This window comes from Cephus cinctus, unplaced genomic scaffold, assembly GCF_000341935.2.
Source record: "Cephus cinctus unplaced genomic scaffold, Ccin1 Ccin1_scaffold0401, whole genome shotgun sequence".
In the NCBI taxonomy this organism is placed as follows: Eukaryota; Metazoa; Arthropoda; class Insecta; order Hymenoptera; family Cephidae; genus Cephus; species Cephus cinctus.
Genome location: NW_014333085.1, coordinates 104013 through 129711, shown reverse-complemented (window position 1 = coordinate 129711; position 25699 = coordinate 104013). Strand labels below are relative to the sequence as shown.

Here is a 25699-nt window from a genome sequence, read left to right as displayed (position 1 = left end):
GTCGTCGTCGCTGCCATCATTCCTTTTAGACTCTCTTCTACTACCCACCTATCGCGCGACGATACTCTCTCATTAAAATTCATAAGGCATCGTCCTGCCATTCCCATTTTGGCGCCTGCGCCGAATCAGTCCTACTAGGTATTATATATTTACAGGTTGCCCCCTCTCAGCACACTTAAATCCATCTATATCCCATCATCATCGGAATTCCCTTCTTATTCCCGCGCAGATGATGGACGCACTTCCTGCCGCTGGTCTGACATCGTCTGCATCCGCGCGGTCCATCCGTCCCGATGGAGCCTGATTCTCGTGCGTGTGTGTGTGTGTGTGCGGTTTTCGCCTCGAGGCTCGTGGTCATGCGTGCTTCGACACACGTGTCCCGGACGACCAAACTCACAGCCTCAATGCCCTTGTGATCCTAGTAGTAGGATTACGGCAAGTCGATTTGTCAATACAGTCGCATAAGATTGACTCGATCGCCCGCCGGTCCATCCTAAGCGTGCTCCCCAATCCTTCCAGGCTTCAGCAGTCTTCCGCGTTACCACCTTCTCCCGTTCACCCTCCACCCTCCTGCACCGCCACCCTTCGCCACCCTCCACGCGCTCTGGCTGCATCAGCATGTCAATGCGTACACGCGTGCAATCAGCCCTGTAATGGCGGCGACGGGTCCGTCAGGGTTCGCAGCCTCCGAGCCTGAAACTTCATCTTGTCTTGAGAGGAATCGAGGCCGCCGGGGGCAAAACTTAAGTGTTCCTGTAAATTATCTTTTCTCCCGAGGAGTGAGAAAGAAAGACAAAAGAAGTGTGGAGGACATGCTCAAACTGCTTGAATGACATAGTTAGGAATTCTTTAGTAAATTCCTCTGGTCCAGAGCCGTGCTGAATTCTGCCTAGAATGTAATCTGTATAACGAGACACGGAGAATATGCAGAAAGACGAGGGAAGAAAAGTGGTCCATCCCTTAAAAATAATAACGATAGGATGTGGGTTGTGCAGGTATGGGCAGCAGAGATGAGATATGCTCTCAACCCTCAGTAAGTAAAATAAGGAAATTACAGTATTCTTGTATACTCGCCTTACACACAAAAATTCCTCGATAAAGCTTGTCATTCGATCGTTCAAGGGCGTCGCGACGCCTTAGTGCCCCGAAATCCCGGAAAATTGAATAAAATTAGATTTATGCCAAGAACCTAATGAATATCCGCGCTCTCCCACAAATCTTCGCGTCTCCTCTCAACCTCTCGTTCCCTCATCTGAACTCCATGTTTTAACTCTGACGTCACCCTCTCCTCGTTCTTCCTTATATTGTTTTTCCTTTCCCGTCGACTCGCTTGTCATCTGAACCAGCGCAGATACGCTGAGTGCAAATCGCTGTGTCGTATCTACTATTGACTCAAATAATTCCCAATGCCGACGCGTCGCTGTAACTTTCCACGGACGCCGAACGTCCGTCGATACGCGCGTCCGAATGACAGCTTGACTTGACATATTACTTGACTTCCATGGAAACTGCGAACCACTGCCCTCCGAAGGTCCCAGTGCTGTCACGTGAAAATGCAATGGAAAAACTATAAATTTCCTATTATAGAATATCTATAGTTGTGACAGCCGTGCGTGATCATCCTCTACGCGCAACGAGCCTCGAATTAATCTAATTAACTCGCGATTAGTTGCGATTCGGTGCTTCGATAATAATATTACGTCACGTGGAAAACAATGATTCGACTTGGCCGCTTCCCACGCACAACGAGCTACCTGCAGTTGCCAACGTGACAATAATGTAATATCCTAATAAACGCATAACGATTCAGGCATTTCAACGTAACATAACATGAATATATATGATATATAATAATAGAGAAAAAATAAAAGAGAAAATAATAATATTAGTATTAATGTCACGTGTTCACAGGGACGCCTGTCACGATGCGTGGACGCAGCTCAGACACTCGCCCATGTTCGGCTGCATATGTCCGAACAATCACATGAAGAAACGCTGCGACCGTATATTCTCAATGGTCAATCAGAATCCGTGCATCGGTAAGTATTAAAAGGATGACGCTAGGAGGCTAGGAGGCTAGGACGCTAGGACGCTAGGACGCTAGGATTCAAACTTTGACGGCCGCCATACTCGCTCGGTCGTAGAGAGAGAGAGAGGTGTTTTGGGAAGAATGAGTCGAGTAGAACTTTTTATATGCACCTCTCGGTGTTGTGTGAAACATTCCATTATTTTCATTGAAACAATCTCTATAAATAAATACAAGGAATCATTTTGAATTACGCGTGATCACGCTGTATTGCGCAGTACTTTTATTTCGATGTTGTCATTCGCTGCTACGTCATTTCTGGAAAAGTTTAAGCAATCGACACGTCATCATCGAACTCCTCGTCTCGTAGTGCCTCCTCTGTATAAAGTTTGATCCTTCGATTTTTCTTGATATAACGTCACACTGCTCACAATCAGACATCCGATTCGCCTCTGATCTTACAATTAGCATTGCGGAGCACGATCAATGATCTCTTTCACTGATCTCGCGAGTCCTTATCCAGGATTGACGAAGCTTCTACTCGTATCTCGTATTTAATATATAATATATTGGTACTAGCGGTAAGTTGAATTATAAAATGGCGGGAATAGGGCTGTGCACTTGAATCCTGCGTCTGCGTAAGTGCGGGAGCACACGAATATTCCTTAATGTCCTAAGGACACCTATGCATATAGGTACTAAGGATGCATTAAGAGCACGTGTCCACGCGCGTACCTCTATGTGTACATACATATCTTACACGGGAGCTTTAAGTCATTCGTGTGCATGACTCGAGTCTTGGGTGATAGTTGCTAATTTGATAAATTATTGCTAAACAATGGAATAATTTAGGAACGGGATCAATTTTTGATCTGTGACAGTACATATGACGATCTGATAACAATTAAAAGAATTTAAATATCCTTTCGAATAATTGTTGCTGTCAATTCTCATCAATGGGAATATTAAAGATATCAAAGTGAATTAGAAAGCGAGTGAATTAGATTGAGCTGAGGTCCGATGTGGTAAGTTTACACTGTGCTGCGTGCAGTGGGGTGGTCTATTTGGTCCACTCGGAATTGCCAGAGGGGAGAAACGTAAGAGGGACAGGAGAGGTAGAGGAAATGAAAATCTTTTGCATCTGCCGAATGGGGACGTCGCTTGTGTATAATTATTAATTTTTGTAGCAGTGACGCAATACAGAGCATGAGTTTATATTTTGCAAGTTTGACAAAGGCGCCACTCTCGGAATACCTGCCAGTGAACTTCTAGTCTCGGCGATCAGTTTTGGGGACTGTCTCCTTCTCGCGGGAGAGAAGGGGGCGCGGCGCGCGCGCAACGCGATAAGGCCGCCTCTGTCCCATCGATCATTCGTGGATTTATTTGACGCGCGTTAGTTCACCGAGTGTCCCCGGAAGAGCAACGAGAGCTATCTTCCTAACGCAGGGCAGCTAACCCAACCCAACCCAACCCAACTCAACCCAATCCAACCTAACCTCACCTCACCTAGCCTCTAACCGAAGAAGATTTGGCTCCACCTCTGGGCCGATCACCATCGTCATCACCATCAGCACCATCCTCTACCTATGAGATCCAGTCCTTCTACCATCCTGATAACTTTTAATATTTTCATAGAAGCTCTGGACCAGCTCCGACCGAACTCCTTGCTCGAATTTTAAATTAAACAGATAAACCCTCTCTCCGTGGTCGCTCATCGTTACGCGACGCGTCCAAGAATTCCGCGAATCGCTAGAAAATAAAGATTTAAGACAAGATCGAAGAATTCCTAATGAACGTTTCTCAAATATCCGATATGGCCAATGCATCGCTCAATGCAAAATACCAATGCAATGCAATTTAGTGCGATAGCTGATGTCTGCACGTGCACTCCACCTAGAGAAAGAAAAAAGAAGTTTATAATATGACAAAGTGCCGAATGCATGCGTCGCTGCACGCATGCGATACGCTGCATGTTTTCTACTTATAATTGTCGCACCGATCACTGCGCAGGCATCTTTGCCCACTTTTCGTTATTCCATTCTTCCAGGATGTATTTTCGTCTCGATCTGTGTTCTATCCGTCTGAATGTCTATCCGGCCGTCCGTCTGTGTTCCCGTCGTAGTTAGATCAGTTGTGTCTCTACTTTACATACTTTCTTTCCATTTCCGAAATTCCTTCCGCAGCGAATCCACGCCTGTATTCAAATTTACTACTAAACACTTACTAGTTACTACATACTATACACAAACGTATACTATGTATATACATGTGAAAGCAGAGTTCTGTCGCGATCTCACCGGACGTTGCCTTGCCAACGGATAAGCGACGCTTTCCCGTGACTAATTGGCGCCACTGTGAGCGACCGAAATGAAATTATTAAGAGGCGACGGCGACGGCGACGGCGGCGGCGGCGGCAACAGCCGCCGATGAGACGAGTTCAAAAGCCACTAACTTTTCCCACATCGAAATCGCGTCTTGATCTTCAGAGGCCATTCACCTCAGTAACCTGGTGCGCTTCCACGGAGAATAGTATAGAGACACGCGGTATCCCGTAATGCGGAATAATAACGTCCGACAGTATTTCTCCTATTTTGCTGCATTCGAATGCGTCAAAGAATGGAAACGGCAAAGAATGTTAAACGAACCGACGAGTCATCGCGAGCTGAACTTGCACGGACGGATAATCGGTGAACGGTTCTCTCGATTGAAATTTGCGCATCGCCGACGCCGAGCAAATTAGCCAAATCGATTGAGGGTAAGGGAGGTAAGGTTTGGGAAGAGGATAGAATACAAAGTAGTAGAAAATAGGAGAAATGAATAGAGATTACGTTTGTTTGGGCAGCTGACATTCGTCAAAGTAACGTCGGTTGCGTGCGCGGGTTGCGTGCGAGGAGGGAGGGAGGCTGTGCATCGTTAGAATTGGTAGGTCCAGCACAAAACGGAAAGATGCCGGACAGAACTCTGCTTATCGACGTGTAGAAGATCAGGCGGAGGAATCGTCAGCGTGCACCGATCCAAAATGTCAATGAAATAAGAATGAAAAGAAATGAAAAAGCTGCTCCAAGCCAAATGTAACTTGAGATGCGAATCCGTGCACGTGAGTTCGAAATCGCACTGAGCCCCATCCCTCGCGTCTCTGTTTCTGTGTTTCAGACGTTCTACCCTCCATGTCAATAGATCTATCGGGGACCGACTCCGCCCTCTATCCGTTCGACCCCGAGCAGGAGAACTTTCCGGATTTCTGGTTGCCCCCGACCAGTATGTATCCCTATTTTCTGTTTCCCGCGACGACGAGTACGCGCACCTTCTCCGAACTCGAACGGTACCACCACCGGCACGAGGTTCCGGAACTCCCTAGCAGTCCCCGGAAGCCCATCCTCAAGGAACCCGAGCCCGGCGCCGACAGGGACGTCGTGCCCGTCCATCCGTATCCGGAGCTCGATCTTAATGTCGATTTTAACCTCGATCTACGTCCTGAGCCGGATGGACGAGGAGGACGTAGGACGAGTCTGCCCGGGTCCAGAATCCATCAAGGGAGTAAAAGTGGGAGCGGAGATGCGGAAGGGACCGATAGGAATACCGTAGGAACCGTCGATGCCGAGCGAGGATCTTCTTCCGAGCATGATCGTGACTCCTCCGACACCAGCACTGACCTCCAGCACCCTAACAAAAGCGAGCATGACCTCTATCGGCACAAATTCAACTATCACTCGCACCGTCATCACCATGACAGTCACAACCATCAGCAGCACCACGATAGCCTTGCACCTAATCCTACCCCCACTGTAGCCGAAAGTAACCCCGCACCGGCACCCGACCAGCACCGCAAGAAATTCGCACCGAGACCCACCTACGAGCACCGCGCCGTCGTCGATCGCATGGACGACGATCTCGACGGCAACGAGTTGAAGATCGGCGGCTTACCGCTCGACCGACTCTTCGACCTTCGCGACGCCTTCGAAGGTTTCGTTGATCAAGGTGCGTACTCTGCGCTCCGTGTACCTAAGCGACCATACCTGATAAGACTGATGACCTCCATGACCCCCTTCATCTAAAGTGCCCCCGGGGGGGGGAGGGGGGGTAAGAAAAAGAAAGAAGCGAAAAGCACCTAAGGAAATTCTATAATTCACCCGTGGGAAAGTCCAGATCTGAGACTGGTAGGAACCTACCTTACCTACTCTTTCCCGTGAAATTCAGTGTGACCTCGTTGACTTTTTTCTATTTTTTTTTTTAAATTGTTAAATAACCCATCAATCTCTTGACCTAAAAATGTCTTACAAGAGTTTTAGTTTGATCAAATTGAAAAGCGGAAGCAACCGTCGAGAACGTTGGTATATTTAATTGTATCTTCATTTAATCTTCTCGTCTTATTTATCTGTCACCGATTTTACAGTGAAGGTTATCGCGCATCCTGATAATTCAACGAGCTTCGAAGTCATCGAGTCTCAGTTGGAGAATCCGTTGATTGACGCAGATCATCAGGATCTTCGTGATCTCAAGCAAGTACCGTCGGAAGGGATTTACCATCATCAATTTCACCATAGGCGAAATCAGTCATCGGACGACGGGATACGTGAGTAGATTCTTTATACCTGATTTAACTCGATAGTTTCTTTGAACGTGTAAACGGCCAGTATCAGGAAATATGATGTAGGATGCGATCATGCGAGTACGAAAGGACTGAGCGCAAGAGAGGAAGCTGTAACAAGCGACACGAAGAGTAGGAAGGTTTCGAGAATGTGAAAGGGTCGTAAGGAGGCTGTGGAAGTAAGAAGTAACAGCGTCCCGACGCCAAGCAATACCTGCTCATGGGGGTCGAAGAGATTTATCACAGCGAAAGTTTAATTTAATTTCGACTGCGGACCATCTCATTTCCTGTGCGCTCCATATCTGTATCCGCATATTATTTCTCGGCGCGTCGGATTTCAAACTTTAATTCAGACTCGTAGAGCTTCTCTCTCTCTCTCTCTCTCTCTCTCTCTCTCTCCCTGTCTTTTATACCAACTCTAAAAGTGTTCAATAAAAGTTATATTTACACCAATTTTCAGTAACTTTGGAAACTCGCGACATACATAGCTATACCTGAGGACCGGATTAAAGGATAAGCAACGCTAATTATTGCCCGTCCTGATTCAATCCTATTGAATCCCAGTGGGTTACGGTTAGCTCCGATAGCAGGACTGAAACGATGGATACACAGGAATCAGAGAATCAGTATTATAGGGCATGGCAGTGCACCCGCATCCCTTTTACTCCAAATCGGATTTCGCTCTCTCGAATTTTGGATTTAAAAATTTATTCAAAAGGTTGCCTTGCCCTCGGATATCTAACATCTCTTTGACATCCCTTTGCTTCCACTCGGAGTAAGTCCCGTTCTCTCTCTCTCTCTCTCTCTCTCTCTCTCTCTCTCTCTCTTTCTCTTTCTCCTTCCTAAGATACTTTCACCTTGATAAATTATTCTCAAAGTTTTCAAATTGACCTGTACGTCGACGCGCCAGGACATTCGTCACGTTCGAGACTTCTCACATTAGTTCGTTTTCACCAAATAGGTCCACCTACGACAAATTTTTCAATTTCTAGTACTTTTAAGTATTATTTATCCTACTCCTTAATGTCTGTCATTTGGCTGATCTACCGGGAGATAGGTCCTCAGTTGTTTCCACACGTTCCGATCGCTAGACGACGCTTTTCTAGAAACGCAAGTTGCATACACGATCTGCTCGAAGGTCAGTTCGATTACTGTGAAAATCTACCACCATTAAACTTTATCGATAAAAATCAGGAGGAAAACAAAGGTAGCCGTAACAAAAATTGCTACAGTGCCAATAGCATTGGTCGATCGTAATCTGGAAATTAAACAAACGAATGCGGTTAACCGCCATTGTTCTATGAGAACAGAAATTATTCCGAGCCCGGATTGGCTGGTCAAAATCTATAACGTCACGTTTATGGTATATGACAGCTGCCGATTAGGATAGTACAGAGACGTAGCTTTATGATTCAAAGAAAGCAAATATCATTTTGCACAGTAATTATCACTGAATATACAGTTAACCCACATCTGCAATATTTCTTGGTAACTTTTATCTTTTTGTCGTCCCGTTCGTCCACGACGGTTTCGTAGATATCTGACACATGCTATTATGATTATTATTTCATGTTAGAATTATCGTTGGTCGATCAGACGCCTATTGCTGAATTATAAATTCTTAAATAAGTCACTCGCGTGCAGGCACGTAGGAAATCATTCTATTTGAAGGGATTATTAAGGATTTAAATACGTTGATGAGAGAGAGAGAGAGAGAGAGAGAGAGAGAGAGAGAGAGAGAGAGAGGGAGAGAGATTGATGTCATAAGGAATTCTATCAGAGTCATCCGTGCCTTGAGCCTTGAGTGCACAGTCTGGAAAAGGTATACGAAGAGGGAGGGTGATCCAGTAGAAGCACGAGCGATATCAGAGGCATCGGTCACAGGGGATGCTACCTCCCGGTTTAGGCATTTTAGTAGGGCAGCCCTGATGTGCAGAGTAAAGCCGGAATAGTCGAAGTTACCTTAGACGCTCGTTTGTCTTAATAAAATGCGCCGAGGCCGTCGGATCCCGTCGAATCTGCCATCCTCATCCCCATCGACAGACTTATGGCCAGTCATCCCTTATGGCAGCCCTTTTTTGGGGGGCTATCGAGTCGAGGCCATTTTTTATTCCAACGAGCAACCAAAGAGATTCATCCTGGTGCCTCTGGCTGCTATTAAAGAAAATTTTTGACAGAAAGTACGTAGAACCAAGAATGGGAATGGTAAGGATCTTTGTTCAGGTCGATTCCCGTGGCAGGGATCGATGAAATAAGGGTGCATCACGGGGAGTAGAGCAAGCTGAATAATCGAAAGAAGAAAGAGGGAGAAAATGTTTACAGCCGATGCCAAGTTAACTCTGCCCCGCACCCAGCCTATCATTTGCAGGGTGGTTTCCTCCTGGTGACTTCCTGGTAGCCCAGTGTTCTCCCAGGTAAAGCTGGGTCTCCTCACTCTCACTGGGCTGTACAGGCAAGCGGCAAGCGGCACGCCTAACTTCATCTTCGGAATTGCTTGAGTGACCAGGGGTTGTTTGTTTCTTTGCCCGGACGACTGTTTGTCTCTCTTCCGGATTCTTTGATTGGACACAATTACAAAGAACGTGTAACGGTGACAAGTGACAACTAGCCGAGTGCAAATTTTGATGTGTGCGATAGATCAACCTGAGATCCCGCTGTGGGCGTGTAACTCGTGTACGTATAAAATGAGACATCGAGACTACCCCCACACTTGTTCATGTGCAGGTCCTCGAGTATTCCAATTGAAAACATGATATTCCCTGCGTCGAGTACAATAATATAATATAATTTCAATGCGAGATCTATTTTTTATCTGCAGTTTGTCAATCGGACAATTTAGAGCTGTGCGCATCAAGTGTCGGATGGCCTCGTTTGCCACACGCGAGACACACTTCCAAAATGGGATCTCATATTGGTCATGATCCGAACATGGAAATTTTTACTCGGATGATAAGATTCCGATCGATACGCAGACGTTATCTACGAAGGTAATGTCAGAACGATCTGATACAGTGAATTCTCTTTGATAGATCCTGGTAGCTCGGCCGTTGCCTCATCTCCGGTTTCCGAGGGGGAGAAGTCTCTTCCTCCGCCCCCCGTTAAGCTCATCCTCTCAAGCACGTGTCATCACGCTTACACCTCGTGCAAGTAAGTTTTACGTGGGGATCTTGGAGTAGCCAGAAAGTTACTGCAATTCTCCGTTGGCCTCTATTGAAGTTCTGAGACCTACTGATACCTAACCTAACCTAACCTAACCTAACCTAACCTAACCGAGTCCAGCCTTTCATTTCTTTTATTGTTTTTTTTTCCATTTTCCTTTTTCCACAGAAACGATCCTGACTGCAGGACAGAGCTGCAACCTGTGCTGAACCACTGCGAGCTCGCAAGCTGCGCCAGGAACGAATGCATGGATGCACTTCAGCAGTTTTACAAGATGGCCAGTCACAAACACTCCATGGAGATAGCCTTTTGTCTTTGCAAGTGAGTCCTTTCAAACTCGAGTGCATGCTTTCGCGTCGGACTGCCTTCACTCACGAGAATTTCATGGCAACGATGACATCCTGCTCTCTCCTTAAGTCAGACATTCCTTTTGACTTTACGTCTTTACTTTCTTCTTTCCTAAAGCTGTCAAAAACAGTCGCGCCTCGAGCGGCAATTACCGGAAACCCATCACTGATGAGTTCACCTTTAGCAAAGCTCTTAACATCTAAGTATTATAGCTTTCCGCCCGAAAAAACAATGCCTGCGCTTTCTTCTTATCGTTTCTGTCTTTCGACCGGTTACTTTTTCCTTTGCCAAATTGGCAGCCCTGCTGCGGTTTCCATCCGAAAGACGCTTGAATTCCCGACTTGCCGCATAACAATTAAACGAGGGCCGAGTTCCTTGGTATGAATGGAGTACTTATTTGTTTTAATACTCGACGAGTAGACGTGACTTTATGAAAAGTCCACTAGATAGAATAGCAGAATAGCAGAATAGCAGAATAGTAGAATAGTAGAATATCGACAATTGAATACGTGCCCCCCCCCCTCCTCTCCCCCTCGCGTTTAACTCAAAGCCGATGGAGCCTTTTCTTCTGACTTTCTTGCTCGTTCAAATTACTGCAACATTACGGAAATCCCTGAAACGGGAACCTGGGAACCACGACCGACGTATTCTGATCTTTCTACCGAAAAGTTATCCTGAATCACATGTAAAATCCTTTTCTATTAAATCCATAGAAAATCTGATGGCAAACGGGACGAGTGCATAGTTGCGCAAGAGAAGATGCATCCAACGTGTGCTCAGCGTATCGAGGGTGCGGAGATGCCAGCGTGCCACAGCGTAGCAGAGGCTTGCAAGGAAGACAAAGCGTGCAAGTGAGTCTCGGCTTTGAAATTTCGCCCAGGTATCATAGAAATAGTAGTATATGTATACCTAGTAGTGGCAGCAGGTTAATGCAGCGAACCACATAGAGAAACAAAGAGAGAGAGAGAGAGAGAGAGAGAGAGAGAGAGAGAGATAGAGAGAGAGAGAGCTACTCTCGCGAGTTCTCAAAGATCTTTCAACCTGCCGACTCCACCAGAGAAAATCTGACTTTAAGATCGTAGAAGTGGAGAGAGAGAGAGAGAGAGAGATGTAGTGGCAGCAGGTTAATGCAGCGAACCACATAGAGAAACAAAGAGAGAGAGAGAGAGGGAGAGAGAGAGAGAGAGAGAGAGATAGAGAGAGAGAGAGCTACTCTCGCGAGTTCTCAAAGATCTTTCAACCTGCCGACTCCACCAGAGAAAATCTGACTTTAAGATCGTAGAAGTGTAAGGTAGCAACAATTGACGCGAGAATCATCTTAAAAAGTCATCCAATTTTTTTCAGAACGAAACTCGTATATTTCGAACGAAGCTGTGCGGTGGACAGTGTCACTAAAAAGTGTGCAGGACCTCCTCTAGAGTGCAGGAAGGCCATGATCGGGATCCTGGGTACCGAGTTAAGGCTAAGCTGTGCCTGCAAGAGTGCCGACCTCACACAGATCTACGACTGTCTAGGCTGGCAGAGACTCCTGTGGGTGAATCCGTGTGTCGGTGAGTACTAAGAACTTTTGTTTTTTAACAACCCTGTACATTCGTATGTTTACGAAGAAATATATTGTAACGTGTTAATAGATCGCGAGTCGGTTCGATTCGAATAGTTAAATATGAATGCGTAACGATGACCAATGCGAAGCCAGTGGGTAGCAGAAATTAGGAGAATTCTATACTATACGTATGTACTTGACTACATGTATGGCTGATACATAGATAGAGTAGATAAGAATGATAATGGATTAATATTATACGATTCCAAAAGCTGTCATCGCGTAATGGTCTATTGTGAAAACGTCCCTCGTCGTTAATGCAAAAGAAAACTTTGCCAAGGATGCTGTGCTCGTTCTGTGGATTAGTCTTCAAGGTTTCGATTTGTGCCAAGTACGTCCCGACTAAATTGCATTTTACCTCGAGGATCCGTCAGGTTGCAGTTTCTATTAATTGAAACGATAGAAGGGAACACGAGAACTTTTCCTTGTTTCGGAGGACACTTGTTTTATCAGACACGAAGAAATTACCAGCGCGCGGTATACTTGCCGGCGAATCGATGGCTGCCGAATGGCTGAATTACAAAATATTGCTTTCTTGCGAACGAGCGAAATTTTGTGGAATCGAAATGAGATTTCGAGCGAGAAAGTCGAAGGTTCACAGATTAAAATTTTTAGTGGATGCACAGAGAGACTTTCATGCTCGGAGGAAACACCATCATCACCCGAGGACTACGACGACCTCCGTCACGACGAGTAAAGTCCTGAGCACGTCCAGTGCGGCGGGAGGCGTCGTCCCCGTGAACGACGTCCTCGAGGACAACCAAATACCTGAGCACGCTGGAAGACCGCAGACCGAACCGACCGAGTCTTCCTGGCAAGTATTGGGCATGACGACGAGCACTGCGACCGCTACGAGCGCTACGGGCGCTACGGGCACTACGGGCACTAGGAGCACTGCCACCACTAAGGCAGCCAGCCCCACGACGACCACCCTCCTCGCTAGCACTACGACCACCCTGGCAACTACCAGTACGACGATCAGCACAACCCCTAGGACCACGACGACGAGCACAGCGCCTCCCCGTGAGTATAGCAAAATTGAGATTTCGAGAAAATCTTTATACTCATGAAAATCCTCGAGGAAGATCCGCTAAAATTCCGTAGAATTCAATGCTGCCAATTTCTACGTATACGTGTACACTGTAAATACATTGTATGATATGCAGTAATTTTATATGTGCGATAAAACTGCACTAGGAGTAGCTACGTGTCTCACGTATAAATGCATGCAACCTTTCTCGGCTTATTTTTATAGGTTTCTGTGTGGTTCAAAGACCGAGCCAGTCTCACCAGTACATCAGAGAAGGAAAGGGCAAGAGGGTAAGATGACGTCGACGTCGACGTTGTTTCTTTTATTCCCAAACCTTCTCGTTACTCGGGGACGTTGGAAAGGACGTGTGTTGGTGTGTGTGTGTGTGTGTGTGTGTGACGATATAAAATGACACATCTACGGGTGAAAATATGTCGATGAATACGTAAATGGGGGTAAATGGGGGTAAATGTGGGTAAATGGGGGTAAATGGGGGCGAGACGAAGCTTCCTCTAGGATAAAACACGTAATAATTTAAATGGCGCCCAAGGAGTGGCTGATGGTAGCTTTGATACTAGGGAAAAGTCAATTTATATCAGCTGGTCGATCGAAGAAATGTTATCCGAACCAATAGCCGTAAATTCCCGTAAATTCCCGTAAATTCCCGTAAATTCCCGTCCAACGTCCTCGAAAATATTAGCACTTTTCTTCTGCCATGCAAAGTCGTGATTGAGAAGTGAATATACATATATTTAATACGCATTTAGCTCTACCGCGAGGACGAACCTGAGTGTTCAGAATTATGTCAATGCAGCGAGGGTGAGGTCCTCATCTGCAACACCATCTGCGTCGACTCTTCACCCTGCAAGACGGACTTCGCCTTCTATAATCACGCAGCGCCTGCCTATCAGGCCTATCGTGGTCGCTGCCTCTGCTACAGCGGTCGTTTCATCTGCATGCGCCCATCTCCAGGTATAGCAATCACATTACTTAAGAACTTGTTTCTCCCTCGATCCTATCATCAGTTTACAATCCTCTGTTGTTCTGCTTCCTTATTTTTCTTCGAACGTACAGACGCCTACAGCATACCTCATGGAATCTTCATGTTCCTGGGATACAGTGAAACCGATGAGAATCTTCTTAGACCCCATAATAACTTGACCGTGCTGGACGCGGTCTCGTCACTGGATACTTTTATGCGGCAGGAAGTTAACAATCAGGTATGTTTTCTGTTTGACATGCATCACGTAGATACGGGACGGCGTCTTACGCGGGGAACAATAGAATGGCCTAGTTGTGGAGCCTGGTTCCTCGGTAAAGTTAGCGTAATTCGATAGAGATTCGATTAAAGAATGGCTGAGTCTCTTGGGGCGATTAATTCGGCCTGTCCGGAGGTCAGAGGTCGTGTTGACGTACTTTAGAGCGGTTCCTTATTCTCTCTTTGGATTTCAGACGGTCTGCACGCTCTTCCTCTACAACGTGACCAGAGAGAACGTGATTGCAGTCGCACGACTTGGCACGGACAATCCAGCACTGAACGGCAGTCAGACACAGAGTCTACAGCATCTTCTGCGCATCAAGGTGGGTCCTCAAACTATTTGCAGCCGATCATAGAAATTGGCCTATCAGGAAACTCTGTGGATAATTTTTTAACAACGTGAAACCAGAGTGATACATCCCATCGAAAATCATACGTTTCGCTCGAGCTAAGCCCTGAATTTCCAATTTCCAATTTCCAATTTCCAATTTCCAATGTACAATTTACAACTTGCAATTTACAATTTGCAATTTGATGGAGAAGAGGATTTGAATAAATGGAGTCTCTGTTTCCGCGAGTATTTTGACCCGTTGAGCTGCGCGCTAACGCGATAGCTTTGACCTCGACGTAAACGCAAAGCCGAACCGCAAAACGCAACCGAAACTCCGCAGCCCCCTATAGATCTGTATACATATATGTGCGCGGCCGCTTGTGTGTGTTCGTACAATTCTTTTTTTTTTTCTCTACTCAAGTCTCCAACATTCGACTGCCCCCTCGACGATTGGCGCATTCCTTATTTCGGAATTTCACTACAGTTCTGCTACGCGATACGGCGTACATCGTCTGGTCCGATTTTTGCAGTTTCTTTAAACTCAAGGAAATAAATGATTCACGTGAAACGTGAAGAATCCTCCGTGTCTTTTAATTGACAAGAATTTTACGTGCAGTCTCTTAACTCAAAAACTCACAGCCGGATATTGCCATCCGGCTCTTCGACGTTTCTCTATTCGATTTCCGGTAGCGTTTAGCTTTCCGCTTTTACAGTTATAACTTGACAGGACACGCAACAGACTCACAAGTAGAGCTTTTAACGAAAACCAGCTGCCACAGGAAAACGTCAAAAGCACTCGTCATACATTTTTTCTAGTGGCATTCTAGCACTTTACCCCAGCCGCCCTTTTGTCGCTTACGCGTGTTATTTATAAGGCAAAGGCGTCGCGACGCACTGTCGTATGCAAAGCGAGCACACGTACATGCGCGACATATTTGTTAATGCATCACTACAGAAGCTTAACTAAATACTCACTGCTCAAACGAGGGACATACGACAACAGACAACATATTGCCATCCTTAGGATCGACTTCATCTTTCAGCCGGAAATTTTCATCCCTTGCTGTTATTAAAATGAGAGCGACTGTCCTGTCTCTCCTTGTACTTGAAGGAAGAAGCGACAGAGAGAGAGAGAGAGAGAGAGAGAGAGAGAGAGAGAGAGAGAGTGTGTAAGGACTGAATGGAGGGGAGTATGCCAAGGGAAAGTATATCCATAGGTATGAGAAAGAGGAACGAAGGAAGAAATAACGAGAGGGAAAATGGGGGAAGGGTGGCTGCGCCGAGGTGTCTTTCTACGATGTAACAGCCACCTCGAGGCCAGTAGGTCCACTCAATTCCCCAAACCAGGCCTTGGCGGCCGCCTCTTCTCTTCTCCACTTCTTCCAATAGCCATTCTAGCTTCCTTTCCTTATCTCTTCCTATCATTCTGACTCGCCTCCTGCTCCACCTGCTCCACCTGCTCCACCTGCTCCACCTGCTGCTCCTTTTGGTCTATAGATAGATCGAAATACGCTATCTGGCAGCAATAGGAGAAACGAACTGCTCTAATCCCAGGAGACAGGTCGCCCTGGGCTTCTCGTTATTTAGCTCATGGTACGACGGACGCACGCACACGCCTGCTAATACCGTTAAACAGTAAAATATTTTTTTGAGGATCTTTGTAAAATATTGAGCAAAGAACGGGAAGAAAGTAAAGAAAGTGAAGAAAGTGAAGAAAGTGAAGATTCAAAATGAGTTTAGTTTAGCTGTTTAGCTACTTTCATTCTGCAGCATATCTCATTGTGCGGACCTTGTGACACATTGTGTGCGTTATGATCCCTCCTCATGTAGGGAAGTGATCAATTGGACAGGATCAATTGGACTCCCTTCCCCGACCTTTCCTTTCCTACACTCGAGAAATCCTGCATCCGATAACATTTTGTTAACAAATAAAAAACTTGGAGGACGTGAACGTCACGCTGGAGTCTGCCAATTTGTCTATTGATTCGTTATGGCAAGCAACGACGTCAGCCTCTGATGGCGTCTGATGGCGTCTGATGACGTCAGCGTCTGCGAGGACGCCAGTCTTCTTAACAAAAGTCGCGACAGACGCCAAATTACGCCTCGCGTAATTCGTGCGCAAACGTTAGAGCGAGATTAAAGGACGCGAACGACAGAGAATAAGAAATAAAAACATTGAGTGGCTCAATAATTCAGCGTCCCAGTTCCATCGTGCCTTGGCACTTTCTTTCTTCGCTTTCTTCGCTTTCTTCGCTTTCCTCTCTCCTCCTCTTCTTCTTCCGCGTCCAAAACGCGGCTGTTGACTTTAATCCTAGGAGCGTCACACACGAGTAACGCACACACTGTAGCACCCGAAAGGAAACACATTTTTCAAGAGTGCACATACTCCGAACAGTCTTGTATTATTAGAGTATTTCCTTTTGATTTTACATTTGATTCCCCTCGATTCTCGCAGCCAGTGACAGAAATCCAAAGATTAAGCGCCGAACAACAACTTTGTTTCCACACGAGTAGGCGTAGCATGTTTTTCGCTAATTTACGGAATACTCCGAAAATAGAGAACACTAGAAAGTGCAAGTAAATCTAGACCTTATTTTCACCGTCTAGCTTGAATCAATAACACGCAGGCTAATGATAAATAAAATTTTCAAATAAAAATACATCTCATCAGTTTTTCAGTAAATATTACGTCAATGATGGAAGGAAGTCTATTGAAGTAAGCATACATTTTCCTGTTGCCAACCACAAAGGTTTCATGTAAATTAAAGAGAAACAAAAGGCGGCCCAGTAAGCATCACGTGTACCGAGCAACTAGAAGGACTCCGAAGAACGGCTCATAAAATTAAGTAGAAAATGAGTGCGTGCAGCCATACGAATAGTCGGCCCATGTCCGCTGGCAATCAGACAAGTGATAAGAGACTCGCTAACTGCTTTGAACAGTTTTGTGTTCTGGGCATCGATAATACGCCCATACGCCCATACGCCCAGTTTCACCTAACCTCACTCCGAATGACCGTTTCCAAGAGGCAGCCAGCGGGGAAAATCGAGGAACTTAATTCTATACTCAAGCAGCGAGCAAGGAAATTGAATGAAAACTCGCGAGTCGAGATCGATACTCACCGATGCGAACCTAGGTGCCTTTATTGGCTTTATGCCAATAACGGCTATCTATGTGGAGCAGCTGTGCGCGCCTATTCGATAGGCCCCGTCCTCCGTGCGAGGATACGGATTCATCCGAATGTTTCCTCTATAGTCTCTGCGTGTGCTTCTATTATACTCTTATACCGCCGGGCATTGAGTACAGAAGGTAGAAGGAAGATGACAAAGAAAGCCAGACGAGAGAGAGAGAGAGAGAGAGAGAGAGAGAGAGAGAGAGAGAGAGAGGAGAATATTGACTAGTATTAAATAGTATCTTGTTTTCCTGTGGTGCCTACTTGGAACGAAAGGATGGAATAGGTCAATAGAGATAGTACATGGATAAGGAATACCATTATGGCATTGATTATGTTATCTTAATGGAGACGCTCATAGCGAGAGAGTGGTTACCTAATCAGACACTTGGATGATTGGATAACGTTACTGTGGCTAAGAGTATTAGCTAGAAATACTCTAATTAAATGTCGCCTATACTTTGGACTTCCGGTACATTAAATCGCTCCTAGATCTATGACTTGCCGAGACTAAGAATATAAAAATCATTTGCTGGAGGATGCTCCGTTGTGTTTCCCATGTATAAGGCTGTACTTTATGTGTACTCTGGTGTACATACGTCGTCTGGTGTCTGCTTTCTTTAAACGAACAAGAGGTCGCCATCTTGTCCCTTGACTTCGGAGTGGCGATGGGTAAATTTTATTAACGGAACTCATTGCCGGCGGTAGGGTTGGTTCGTCCTTAAAAAAAAAAAAAAAAAAAGGCAAAGAAAAAGAGAAAGAAAATATGGCGATATCGTCCAGGCGCGAAATTCCCATTAATTCCGTGAGCGCGCATGAAGCGGCGTAGAAAAAGAGATCGCGGCCACTCGCGCGACTTCTCACGTAAGAGTCGAGCGACCACTCGTTTGTATCGCGTGCCGTACCTACTTTTTCCACTTTTTCCACTTTTTCCACTTTTTCCACTTTTTCCATGCACGGCAGCAGCAGGGCTTTACGTGCTGGCGCGTAAGCGTCGAGGCGCTCCGCGTCTACGTTAGGTTGCATGTCGTTGTACCTTCGTAGAGGGTCATTTTTATTTTTGTCCGCAAAACGTGACTCGACGTCACCACTGAAATCGTCCTAAGCGATCGACTGAATAGCGCGCTTACGTTGTGAGTTCAATCGGCGGCATCGAACACTTTTTCGACCGCCGAAATACAAATGGACCGAAACGCAGCCACTTGCACACAGGTACTGGGAAGATGGGGCAACGATAAACGACGAAAGATCGATTCTCGTCGTCTTCGGAGCATCTTGTTATTTTGGTATTTTGGTACTTTGGTACTTTGGTACTTTGGTACTTTGGTACTTTGGTAGCTCAATGCGCTTGGCCTCTGGTGATACCTTGATGCCCACTCGTCGCCGATGCACACTCATTTCCATCAAGAAGTCCAATTAGTAAGCACTAATGAAGGATCTGCTCTCGAGGGACAGTGGGAGTCGGGGGCCCGGGGGAGTACCCACCACCCGGTGCCGTACTTGCTGCACCTCCTGCAGCATCTTACGCTCAATGGAGGATAAAGAGACGCGTGCGTCCTATTGTTCTTCATTGCGTTTCCGAGCGCAGCAGCATCATTAATTCGAGTAGTTCTTCGTTCTAGTCGATTGTTATCTGCAAACGCAAAGGCGGAAGCGGCAACAGCTTCCGCACGCGGGTCACATTATCAGGTCGTCTCTTTGGTTCGCGCAGTGCACATCCGATTTCAGGGCCATCGTCCACCGTCGTCATCCACCACTCGCAAATTAGGAAATAGTCGACGACGATTGCATTTTTTTGTGTCGTTCCATTAGATTTTTGGAATTCCGGGAAATCCCAAGTTCGTGATATGAGCTTCATGCGTCTTGCAGAGGCTTAAGTCTGCAGTAGCAGGATAATTCGGAGAAAAGGAAATAAAAAATACTGAAGCGCATTATGCTGTCCTGCGAGACAAGGAGGTGCGGGCCGTCGGGCTGCGCAGTTGCAGAAGGAGCTCTAGGACTGTGGAGCTGTGGAATTCTAGAGGGCGAGCGGTTTCAGGGGGATTCGGGTAATTAGCTCCAACGCCCGAGAAACTCGAAGCCGGCTACAGTTAGTAGGCGATATCTAAAATGAATTATCGCTTCGGGCTTTAACGCGAACAGTGAACCGGTATGGCGGCACTGCCCAGTCTAACAACAATGGTAACGGTAACAGGGCTACAACCGGTAGGAGCAAATACCTAATAGACAACAGCAAGCTGCTCCATTCAATTACTTAATCTTACTGGATATTTCTTTATGACACATATTTTTTAAATTTCAATTAAACATTAAAACACAACCCTTGCCCTTGTGAATAAACGGTTCTATAATTTTTTATTATAAATTAACTCTTGTTCGTCAGGTTGAATATTAAAATGGTTGATAAATGAAAATTTCTTGCAGGAGGAATGCGCTTCGATGCTCCAGGAACTGAGCGAGAAGATCAACAACAGACACCAGGAGGTGCACACTCATCCGCTCCTCTCGATCTTCAAAATGGCTGAAGTCGAGATAAAATTGCCATACAGCAGCGAAGCTACTACGATTAGATCATCCTGCTGTCTTCTAGCAGTGGCTCTACTCGCAGTGCTCTTCACGATCTCAAGAGCGCCGAGGTCGTCTTCGTCTTCGTCTACGTCGTCATCGTCGGGACGCGTTGATTCGTGACAGAGAAGGCAAGATGGCCACGTATATGACGTATACCTGGACAACGTAGGAGCCATCATTATGCGTATGCGTGGATGAACTAATTAACGAATAAATATTCGATTGAATGGATCGATGAACGAATGACTGACTATGCGAACCTGCGAACATGGAAATATGCAAATATGCAAATAACGATGGTAAAAGACCTCAGGGAGGTTCAGTAAGAAGGCTCAAGGTCCACCCTAAATGAGTGTTACACATGTATGTGCATATGTCACAACGTCCATAAGCGAGTATATGGAATAGGCAGATAAGGTTCATTTTCAAGGGAAAAACAAAAACAAAAAAAAGAAGTCAACAATCGACGACCAAATTCAGACTCGGGTTTCGTAAACGCTTTGTATTCGTGAACGTGATTAATGTCGATGATTGAATGAGTAAGAGGGGAAGAAGGAAAAATGAAGGTTCGCGATGGATCGCGTCGAAGATGTCGTAGGAGCGTCGCGACGATCTTACAGGCACCTATCCATGTGTATAGAATATGTGTGCCGCGTGAAGAACGTTCGTATGTGTATAGCTAGTTGACAATTCTGTACCATATAATTAATTGCTAATTGCTAATTGCTAATTGCTAATTGCTAATTGATTAAGCTGCTCCATGATACTGGACCATTTATTCGTTAAAGTTGAATTGGCGAGAATCCTCAGAACGAGAGTGCGCTTCAGAGGATTCCTCGGGTGTGTAGATAGTCATTAGATAAGGCCCATCTAATAAGAGCCAAGAGTACACAATGAAAAATAGTCGCTAATTAAATGCTAATTAGTCTAAGCTCTCTAATCTCCAAATCCTATGATCACCAGTGCTAAAATCTTATTGGTGCACTCCTGTAGTACCGAAACCGTGCGTCCTTATTAATAGTCAGAATCGCGTGATCCATTGATACGGACAACGTTAGCTGCTTTCATAGACTCGGTCGCGTGTCTCGCCATTTACGTAAAAATTCGCCGAGCTTTTAGTTACGACTAACAAGGTACGCGGAATTACGGACTCGACGTACCATTGGACCTTGGAATTTAGACCAATGAGGTTTTCGGAATTTTACGAATTCTTCGTCTTCTATGCTCTAACTTTGACCGTTAGAACATTCCAGATGGCCATCTTACCTCCGACCAACGTGCTTCTTCTCTGTACATACGATAACACATCAAGTCCTTCCACACTTCTCCTAAAGACACTTAAAACACGTAAGAGACAAACACGTGCGTGACAAAACGCCCGAGACAATTATACGCGAGAAATCGAACAAGCATCATCTTTGATTTGTCAGCAATCGCTGGATGCCTCGTCGAAAGAAACAGTAAATTGCAAAGGGGTCCGCGCATTGATCCTTCCATTCTCCTCCGACGATGTGCACAGCTGCACGCGTCTCTAATACCTATACATATAAGCTCATGATAAGCTCATTAGGATATTAACGATATTGAAAATTGGGTTCAAACCCACTCAGTCTGTATGGCTGTTGCACTAGACAATGTGAAGAAGGATGATACCAAGTATACAGCTTCTCTATACAATTAGGTGTATAAATCTATAAATATGATGATGAGAAATTAATAACATAATTATAACATACTATGTGCATAGGTACACATATCCAAATAAAAGTAGTCACGTGGAAAAGGAGAGTCATTAGGCGTATGAGCGTGCAAGATTACGCGTGACGGATCCCCGAACCGTCCTCGTGTCCATAAGTTTCTACACGGGATAAATTATATTTCAAGCGATTTATTAATAAGAAATTTGTTAATCTAGGTAATTGAGGGTGTACGCGAGAGGGCGTGTCTTGACTATGTGAGATGCAATGAAGATCAGCCGGAAGTGAAGACAAAGGAGGGAGGGCGGCGGCGGTCAGTGATATCCGTCTATTAATAGTCACTCGAATATTGATTGTACAGAATGATTGTCGAGAAGTTGCGTCTTCGGGTGTGGCTCAGCTTGAGCTACGATCAACCCTATTGACCACCGACAATAACCTTCCTCACAGGTCTGTCTTTCTTTTGATTAGACCCAACTCGAACGTTATTGACGTTGATCCAATCGCAATGACTTAAGCTCGATCCGAATCGGTAACTTCCCGTGATTCACCCTATACACATATCTGTATAACCATTTAATACATTGATAAATTCACATCCGGTTAATCTTCCAGCTCCGACTGTATCCGTATCTGAGTAGCATGGAGCGATCGAACAAGCAATAATAATCTATAGAAAACGTGGTAAATGTAAATTTCTCCAATGAAATGCGTGCGTGCGGGTTCAGAGTGCACATTGCGCAGGACGATGTCGAGGAGCCAAAGAGCTTTAGAGAGAAGTGAAAGAGTGTGCGTGTGCGTGTGCGTGTGCGTGTGCGTGTGCGCGTGTACAGTGTATACAATGGATACCTAGGGATGAGAATTAATGAGGAGACGATTTGGACCTCATTAGACTCTCTCCGACCATCTCGATATCAAGTACGAGCTTCAAACAGATAAAAGTCAGATGATAAAAGATTGTATCACAAGAGCCTGGTTATCTAATAAGGCAAATTATTTGAGGATTGGTACCGTGATATCTAAAATAGTCCAGAATATATTGCTCAATTAAACTCGGTATAAACTAAGCAAAAGAGCGAAATGTAAGTCTATAAGAAGCGACAAGAATATATTGGAGGAAAGTAGCAAATAAGACTAATGAGAGTGAGACAACTAAACGAGATGAGGGATAAGCGATTGCCTTTCTTTTTTTCTTTTTTTTTTTTTTTTTTTTTTTTTGTATTTTGTAGTGGCATTTGATCGGACAAAGAGATGGCGAATGCTGCCTTCTCCGACTATGTGAACCCCTCTGGAATTGCTCTTAGGAGTCTGAAACCAGAGGCGAACGTAGCGCCGCTCTAATCAAACGTTCAAGCCCTCCTAATTGCCTTGGTTATTCAATTGCATCCGCAAGTGTGCCGTTTGGCTACCCTCACAATTAGTATATTTCAAATCAATTCAATTAAGTTCAAGCTGATCCGAGTTCGAGCATCTATTACTCCGATCACGCAATTACTGGCCAACCTTCGTTCTATTTATCTTGAACATGTATTTTTTGTTATTAACCACGCTCTTGTGATAAGTACCCAGTCACTACCATCAGCAGCATCGTCATCGTCATCGTCATCGTCATCGTCATCGGTCGGGTGATGTTCAAGAATTCTATTTAATTTAATCGATGGAGTTACGAATCGACATTGCCGTCGGTTTTGTGATCTTGTCAAATTACAAGGGGAAACAATGGGCGTCGAAGCGCATCTGGCGAACAGCGTCGCGACGCAGCGCAAATAAATAACCAAAGGAAATGGAAGATAGGAGGTCAAATCAGTGGTCGAAAGAGAAGAAACGAGACGGCGGCGGCCATGGTAATTCTCGTCTGCTGTCAAGTACAAAGTACTTGGAAATATGTTGTTTCGAGAGTCAGGCCCGTTGCATAGTATCCTTTCTAACGTAACGTAACGTAAGGGAGTAGAATCGAATCGACGATAGCATCACCATAGAAAACGAGTACTGTGGAAGAGGATGATGACGATGATGATGATTGATGATGATTAATGATAAATATCAAGAGTGCGATTTAGAAATTGATAGAGAAATTTTATTGTGCAACGACAAGTTAAAATATAAAATAATAGATGAGAAGAAGAATGGAGAGGATACGCATAAAGATAACGCTTACGTGAAGTTTTTTTATTACTAATTACGAAAGAAAATGGTGGTTCCAAACGAACATATCAAGGCCCTTAGACAAGGCCAGCCAATGCGTTTTACTCTAAGTTCCTGTAGATTCAGTTTTTTTTAAGCGTAACCCAAAAAGGAAAGGAACAGAGGCCAACGAAAACGAGAAAGCGCGACGACGAAAATTGCGGCGCTTTATCTCGGCGCGTTCGCAGCGACTTTGAGGACTCGCCTTGCACATTTCTCGCAAGGATTTCTGTCTTGGCTGCTAACGCGCTGCAGACTATTCCGATCTACCCTGGGTCTAATCCGGACTATACCGGTGGTACCAAGTGGCAGGGGTCAGAAATCGATATTTCACGATGTAGTAACGGGCTCTCTCGTATCGACTTCCTAGTGTCTAAGCTCCCTGTATAACGCGGCTTTGTTTTATCGGCCGAGATTTCATATTTTGAAGAGCTTCCCTTTCCGTCTTACCTGTCGCGCATTCAATTCGATTGCAACACCAATGCCATCTCTTGGCAACTGCATCAACTTTCACGTAAAAGCTCGCAAGCTCAAATCTTTGACCTTTGGTCTGCCTCTTACCCAGCAGCTGTGTCCTGGTCCATCCGCTCTCCGCGAGTAACAGGCGTTCTACTTGCGACGCAAAGGCATCACCTTTCTGATCTTGCGCCCTGACCTTCGCCCCCTTTCTCCCTAATGCGCCAAGTCACCTTGTCTACGCACGTAAACCCCAGCTTCCATGCATAACTAAACACTTGAGCAGTCCTTACGAATTCCTCCTGACACTCGATAACAACCTAAAATCCACAAAGTTGATGCAGCTTTCAAGGTCTCATTGTCAGTGGAAGCATACATACTGTAGGCTCGGTCGATAATTCGGAGAGCGCGGAAGCTCAACCTTTTACAATTTTTCAATACTCCCACAAGAGGATATCAAGATACACCCACTCGTACACACCTACGCAGCTATATACGTATATATTTTATTACTTGAAACGCACTCTGACCCCTGCCACGCCTGTAATATATAAACCATAAGATTATCATATCTAAATTTAAGTAGCGCACTGCTAAGAACGTTTGATCCTCCCTAAACAACTTACGTCGATACCTCGACTAAATACTCGACTCGAACTCCTCGTTTTAATACACGTATCACTGATCTAAGTTTATCCTAAGTTCATCCCGGAAGATCTCCTCTTGTATCTTCCAATTATCACGGACAGGCAGAATTGCATCACCGACTGAGACTAATGCGACCATTTCATTTTTATTTATTGCCATTAAATCTTTTTTGCATCATCCTTGGTACGTCACACACACACACACACACACACCCGTACATACTCAATGGCCGACACTTCCCATGTCGTTAATATCTATATCGCATATGTCGTGCATATCGAGTCTTGATTTTTTTTCTCAGACGAACAACGATCAGAATGTTATTCGTTCTCTAATGGCTGAATGTTACTACTTACCTTTGGGAACGACATTTTTCCCAAACACTACGCAGCCGTTAAACTCATCGGCAGTGGCCGCTAACAAACGCATATCCATTACCAATATTTAGATACCTATATTTAAAAGGTTTCCAACGGCAGTAAAGGGTTGAATCCGCTACGTGAATACTATCGCGATACCTACATGTACGATACATTAATTATAAGCGAAATTGTTATGAGTTATTATGGTGGATGAGAGATGGCAGAGGCGTTAATAAATAAAGAAATTTGGTTGAGAAACCTTGAAAATATA

At 45.1% G+C, this 25699-nt stretch overlaps 1 protein-coding gene across 10 annotated transcripts in view; it reads left to right on the top strand.

Moving 5' to 3' along the window:
- LOC107267434 overlaps positions 1–25699 on the top strand; it is a 102371-nt gene extending 76672 nt beyond the window's left edge. For 3 of the 10 annotated variants that reach the window (XM_025084647.1, XM_015739157.2, XM_025084650.1), the window contains 13 exons: positions 1912–2039; positions 5180–6004; positions 6420–6599; positions 9644–9761; positions 9942–10094; positions 10835–10972; positions 11466–11671; positions 12340–12747; positions 12980–13044; positions 13522–13726; positions 13829–13974; positions 14207–14335; positions 19938–25699. In XM_025084647.1, the coding sequence (XP_024940415.1) occupies positions 1912–2039; positions 5180–6004; positions 6420–6599; positions 9644–9761; positions 9942–10094; positions 10835–10972; positions 11466–11671; positions 12340–12747; positions 12980–13044; positions 13522–13726; positions 13829–13974; positions 14207–14335; positions 19938–20201 (2965 nt within the window). In that variant the 3' untranslated portion in view covers positions 20202–25699. The other 7 variants (XM_025084648.1, XM_025084649.1, XM_015739158.2 and 4 more) reach the window with 7 other exon arrangements.